Source organism: Chrysemys picta, chromosome 2 (genome assembly GCF_011386835.1).
Source record: "Chrysemys picta bellii isolate R12L10 chromosome 2, ASM1138683v2, whole genome shotgun sequence".
Lineage (NCBI taxonomy): Eukaryota > Metazoa > Chordata > Testudines > Emydidae > Chrysemys > Chrysemys picta.
In genome coordinates, this window is record NC_088792.1 from 87,236,258 (window position 1) to 87,243,254 (window position 6,997).

General features: G+C 39.8%; 1 protein-coding gene across 1 annotated transcript; it reads left to right on the forward strand.

Moving 5' to 3' along the window:
* The first annotated feature begins 3,376 nt into the window (after positions 1 to 3,376).
* Positions 3,377 to 6,766, forward strand: CCR4 (C-C motif chemokine receptor 4). The gene is given in 3 exon segments (XM_005278568.4): positions 3,377 to 3,439; positions 3,442 to 3,494; positions 4,966 to 6,766. Coding segments are annotated over 3 exon segments (1,200 nt in total). The 3' UTR covers positions 6,050 to 6,766.
* The last annotated feature ends 231 nt before the right edge of the window (positions 6,767 to 6,997 follow it).

The following is a 6,997-nucleotide window of genomic DNA, read 5'->3' on the forward strand; positions in this document are numbered from 1 at the left end:
CAAGGTAAACCCTAAATTAGCAGCATCTATCCAGGCCCCTCTATTTACATCAGTCTGGGAAAGGGAAAAGGTGCCAGATGAGTGAACCAATGGGATTATAGTGAAGATACCCAAAAAAAGGAACTTTCAGCGATTGTAATAACTGGCATGGTATCACACTTTTATCTGTGCCAAGCGAAGTATTGTGTAAGATCATAGTCCAGTGTATATCAGAGGCAGTTGATAGCGTTCTCAGAAAAGAGCAAGCTGGTTTTCGGAAAGGGCGTGGATGCACAGACCAGATCTACGAAACATAATAGAACAGTGCTTAGAATGGCAACTGCAACTCTACAGAAGTTTCATAGACTTTGAGAAGCTTTTGATAGCATTCACAAGACCAGCTTATGGTGCATTCTGCGGGCATATGGAATTCTTTTCTGTATAATCAATGTCATCAAAAGCGTCTATTTCAACTTTATATGCAGTGTTGATCACAGTGAGCTCAGTTTTGAAGTCAAAACAGGAGTATGTCAGGGGTGTGTCATGTCTGCAATCCTCTTCAACATTGCCATCGACTGGGTAATGCGGCTGTGATGCTCTGTACCTTGTGGGAACACCCTACACCCCCATGTTCAGCTTTATAAAATGATTGTGTGGTATCCAATGCAAAGTTTATCATGTTGGCTGTCTTCAGAAGGCTCATACTGCACTGAGCATGGTTGTTATAGTGATGTTATAGTAATTGTTACAGTAATGTTATAGTAAGGTTATAGGTTATAATTTCATGCATATAGTTATGAGGCTGAAAATGTATCCTCGTGGCTTAAAGCAAGCCCATGCAAACACTCTCCAAGAAAAGAGAGCCAGTTCACACCTCATCAGGACATGGATGGGACAAACCCAGCTCAGCCTTACAGGAACAATGGACTTGAGGGAGTCACCCCCTTCCTTTGGTCAGTTTGGGACTGCGATGAGGTAATGCTCACCTGACTCTGAAGGGGGTGGGGCAAAGCCAAGAGGGAAGAAAGGACATGATAAAAGGGAGAGACATTTTGTCATGCTCTCTCTCTTCCACCTACATCTACAGACACTACCACCACCAAGCGACTGAAACGCTGATAAAAGGGGAAAGCCTGACTGAAAAGTAACCAGCCAGTCTGTGGTGAGAAGCATCTAAGTTTTTAAGGACATTTAAAGTGTTAAGATCAGCTTAGAATGCATTTTGCTTTTATTTCATTTGACCAAATCTGACTTGTTATGCTTTGACTTATAATCACTTAAAATCTATCTTTATAGTTAATAAATCTGTTTGTTTATTGTACCTGAAGCAATGTGTTTTATCTGAAGTATGTCAGAGGCCCCCCTTGGGCTAACAAGCCTGGTACATATCAATTTCTTTGTTAAATTGACGAACTCATATAAGCTTGCAGTGGGCATAACTGGACACTGCAAGATGGAGGTTCCTAGGGTTGTGTCTGGGACCGGAGATATTGGCTAGTGTCATTCGCTTGCAAGTTGCTGGGAGCAGCTTACATGCCAGAGGCTGTGCGTGAACAGCCCAGGAGTGGGGGTTCTCACAGCAGAGCAGGGTAAGGCTGGCTCCCAGAGTCAAGGATTGGAGAGGCCTAGTAGATCATCAGTCCAGATAACACCAGAGGGGAACATCACAGCGGTGTACAACAGAAGACATCCCAAGAAGCATTAAATGGACACTCTTCTCATCCCTTGAAGACCTGGACTTCACAGATGATGTCACTCTCCTATCACATACCCAACACCATATACAAGGAAAAACAACTCGACTCAACGCATTCAGCCAGCAAATTGGACTGAAAATCAATCGCAATAAGACAGATATCATGACCTTTAATATTGACTTACCATCACCTGTGCGGAGAGAGGATTATGTTCTCACCAATGTAGAAACATTCACATACATGGGCAGCACCATCAGCCAGATCGGTGGAACAAGCCAGGACATCCGGAACAAAATCAATAAAGCCAGGAACACCTTCAGGAGCTTAAATACAGTCTGAATATGATCAAAATACAACACCAAAACCAAACTCAAGATTTATCAGAGCTTTATAGTGTTACTTTATAGTGCAGAATGCTGGGGAAGGAGAAAGTATGACGTGTCCAAACTGTCTTCATTCCATACAACCTGCCTCAAAAATCCTCCGTATCTTTTGGCCCAGAACAATATCAAACCAAGATCTATTGACACACTGCAGCCTAGGGGATCTGAGCACCATCATTGCCAGGAGGCGTTGGAGATGGATCAGCCATGTGCTTTGGATGGAAACTGATTCCATCACCAGAGCAGCAATAAGATGGACACCTGAAGGCAAGTGAAAACGAGGCCGCCCGAAAACAACATGGTGAAGAGCTGTGGAAGCCGAGCTGAAAAATCTGGGGCACAGCTGGGGAACCATTGAAAGACTTGCCAGAAACAGACAGGAGTGGAGGAGCTTCATCACTGCCCTAACCGCCAGAGGCGTAATAGGAACATGACGATGATGACGACGTACATTTCACCATGATACTATTGACCAACAAGTCACTAATTTTCAAATGTTACCTCACAAGGCATATTTTGTACAAAGATCATTACAATAGTGAGTGGGGTGTGAATACAGGGGAGCATTCAGTCACAACGTATTACATTAAAGCCAGCTAGAAATACACAGTAATTTCTTCATATTATTTTCCATTTAAGCAATTCTTGCAGCTGCCAAAGGAATAAGATGTGTTTGTAAATGAGGGAAAAGTGGTCCGCACCACCATAAATAAGAGGGAGGCGATCAGTGCTTTTGCAATGCCATGCTAGGCGAACCGGGAGACAATCTCCCTATTAAGACATTGTACACACATTAGAAAATCCCTGCTTTACAGAATTATGTTAGAGCAAAATGTGGAAAGCCCAGGTGCAAAGATAAAACCAAACAGATTATTAAACAACTCGAAGAGTATGTTATAGGCACTTTTCTCAGCTTTTAATTAACTCATCCTTCAGTCCCTTTTCATAGGTGTAATCCTCTTGGGGTCAATGTTACACTGGAGTCAATGAACTACTCACATCAGGAAGATCCCATAAATCTTTCATGACCTCTCAGGTCCTTGAGGAATAGCTGGGAGAAAAGAAAACAAAGGAGCAACTGTGTTCAAGTAAATTCAGAAAGAGACACAAGCAGAAGACCAATCACCAGTTGGAAATGGAGAAAGCTAGAAGGAATAAGACACACTAATCCCTGCCTCATGGCATTCGCAGGAAAGTGGTGGTTTTTTCAATATATATATTTTAAAGGCACATTATCTCACCTCACTATCACAAAAATTAGATGTCTCTGCTTTGGGACGGACTCCCCAAAGAAAACCTTGTACTTCCTTTCAGATAATGCCACATCACATTCACAGCTGCAGTGAGAAAGCCACCGACTTACCCAGAAAACAGGAGACTCTGCAATTTCAGGCAAAGGGTTTCTTCAGATCAACTGTGAAGGGGGAGAAAAAAGGTACAATTTACAAAATGCAATTCATAAACAGTGATTTTGTATATTTTATACATTTGTTTTATATATATGATTATGCAGACATTCATGTACTTTAATGAGTTTTCTTTCTGCTATTGCTTCACTTTGAAATTGAACAATTTTCAAACATGGGCATAATCAAAATGCTCATGTTTAGTTTTTATTTTATTACAAAAGGGTAGTATTTGCATTTTAAAATTAACTAAAATGTCTGAATCTAGTTGCAGTGACTCCTAACTAATTCTTGTGAGTTGTTCAGTGTATATACTCTAGCACTAAAAGCAATTTCTAGACCACTGGCTTAAAGGTCCTTCTTTTTTTCCACTATTGGTATTTTATATAATTTGTACTTCAGCTTAACAAATCAATATCTATCTGCAATATAACACAACTACAGGGTGGGAAGGAGTTCTCTCTTCTGACTGGAGCATAAAACTTGGAAACAGCCATTATAGATTCTGTCCCTGGTCCTAGCACGACCTTAGACAAGTCACTTAACCCTACTCAGTTTCATTTTCTCCTTTTCTACAAATGGGGATACTTACCAACCTCCAAAAATGTGGGGAGACTTAATACACTTTGGCAAAAAGCTAGGAAATGCTTGGATGAATAATGCTATTGTTACCTACATTCACATGCAGTCTTTTTATGCTGTGTTCACCAACTGAGCAGCGTAGCCTTCTTAAAATAATGCCAGTTAAAATACATCTACTAAAACAGAACATGCATATTAATGTGACAAATTCCTGTCACTCACTTGGCCACTGAAGAAAGAGACTACTGAAAATACAAATATATTTTCTGGACAGCAAGTTAAGTGCTGATACTGTTAAGTAAGAGAGTCCTATTGTTGATATTCAGTAACTGCATGAACATTGCATTAAAAAGGAGTAGTGCTCTAAAAATGAGTCAGGTGCTGCGGTCCTTGCTTATTTTTCACTTAGTCCTTAGTCAATGTTTGCTGGTGTAAATACTGTGGGTGGAAGTCAATTGGAGTTTTATCATTTACTTCATTGGGACTAGGATTTCAGTTCTTATGATTTGGTTCCAAGGTTTGAAGGATTTCTGTCACTTATTTTACTAATTAAACTCCACCTTCCTCCCTTCCAGCTGCAGTTTCAACTGAAAACAAACAGCCCCACTGCATGCCCTAAACTTTTATGTAGCGTTGCATAGTGCTAGGAGTGTCCATTAACATATCAGAGAGTGGCCCCCATTTCTGTCCAGTATGGATTTGTAAATCTTTAATGCTAACTGAGATCTGGATCCACCAAAAACCTAGAGTTTCAAACCTCAGATGAAACGTGCATTAGAACTGCAAAGACTTCATTCTTATTCAAGTTCTTTTCAAGGACTTCTTTGGTGATACGGTTTCAAAGTCGCCTCTATTTTAGGTAAAGATTTTTAACTCCCCCTTGAGCATCTATTAACATTTGTACCTGCTTCTCCTCAGGAAGTGGAAAATGAACAACCAAACCACAGAATTCGACGACTATTTGCCTCTATATGATACCTATAATTACAGTTATGACGATTCTTCAAAACCTTGCAGTAAAGAAAGCATCAAGAAGTTTGGATCACACTTTCTGCCCACACTTTACTCTCTGGTATTCCTGCTTGGCTTGGTAGGGAACTCTCTAGTCATTTTGGTCCTGTTCAAATACAAGAGGCTGAAGAGCATGACCGACGTTTATCTGCTCAACCTTGCAATCTCAGATTTGCTGTTTGTTTTCTCCCTTCCCTTCTGGTCTTATTATGCAGCAGATCAGTGGGTTTTCGGGGACGAATTGTGTAAAATCATTTCTTGGATCTATCTGGTTGGGTTTTACAGTGGGATATTTTTTATTATGCTCATGAGCATTGATAGGTACTTGGCAATAGTTCATGCTGTGTTTGCCTTGAGAGCAAGAACCGTCACCTATGGCATCTTTACCAGTCTTATTGTATGGTTAGTAGCCATTTCAGCCTCAGTTCCAGAGATGATATTTAGTGAATCCTATAAGGAACGCAATCATACCACCTGCAAACCACGGTACCCTGGTAATTCCACAAACTGGAGGATTTTCTCCTCTTTGGAAGTCAATATACTAGGGCTCATGATACCTTCAGTGGTTATGATTTTTTGCTACTCGATGATCATTAAAACCTTGCTGTACTGTAGAAGTGAGAAAAAGAATAAGGCTGTGAAGATGATCTTTGCTGTCATGATTGTGTTTTTTGTTTTTTGGACCCCTTACAACATTGTGCTTTTCTTAAAATTGCTGGTAGACTTGGGTATCATTACAAAGTGTGAAATCAGCAAAGATCTGGACTATGCAATGCAAGGGACAGAAACACTGGCTTTTTTCCACTGTTGTCTCAATCCCATTATCTATTTCTTTATGGGGGAAAAATTCAAGAAGTATGTGAAGTTGCTCTTTAAGAGCTGGGCGGTACCTAGAATGTTTTTTAAACGCTGTGGACTTCTCACCACTTATCACACCGAATCAACCAGTTCATTCCACACACAGTCTACTGGGGATCAAGACGCTCTGTAAAGATACTGCAGTGTCTACCACAGTTACAAGAAAAACTGACAGACATCACAACATTAAAAAGTGTCTCATTTAAGCTGAACAGATGTGCATTTAAAAATAAGCCAGCACCTTAAAATAAATGTACCATAAGCTTTCAGTCCTGCCTCTGGATTTTTTTGAATGTAATGAGAAAAAAAGAGAAAATGTTTGAGAAGTGAAACCTAGGCTAGGCTTTTGGAAATGTAAAATTAATTTTATATTACAGATCAGTGCCAACACCACCTGCATTTACAGTGCTATGCTGTGCCTTTTGTTCTTCATCAGCACCAACAGCGAGCCCCACTGGGGGGCGGGGAAGAGGAAGGGGGGCGGAGATCAACAGTCATCACAAAATGCTTTGGAAATCTTAGCGTATTCCAGTTATCGGCATAGGGTTTGTTAAATCAGAGTCCTAGTGTATAATAATTGTCTGTTTAGCATGCTTTCTCGTTGAATATTTCCTAGATAATGTGTCTAAGAAAACTGAAACAAGATATATTTAAAATCTTGTTGTTCACCAAGATCTAAATTGTACAGTATGTTATACCACATATGTAATACCACATATGTATGCTTTTTTATACAAGTCTTCACACATATATAGACATTTTGAATGAACCTGCCATCATGTTGTTACCTAGAATAGCAGTTTTACATAATAATTAACATGGACATTGTTAGAAATATTTTTAAATAAAAAATGAGGTTTTTTAAAAAAAACCAACCTACAATGCATCCTATGCACATCATTTAAAACATTTTGTTCCTAGTCACGTTTTTAAGTGAAATTACTTTACTTAAACACCCTTTTTAAAAAAACAAGACTAATAAGCCTTTGAAAAATGCCCCCTCACAAAATGACATTAAGCAACGAAAGTCTCCAGTTGGCAGTGGGAGAAGCTGCCAAAGCAGGAATCACTGCATTGGGGT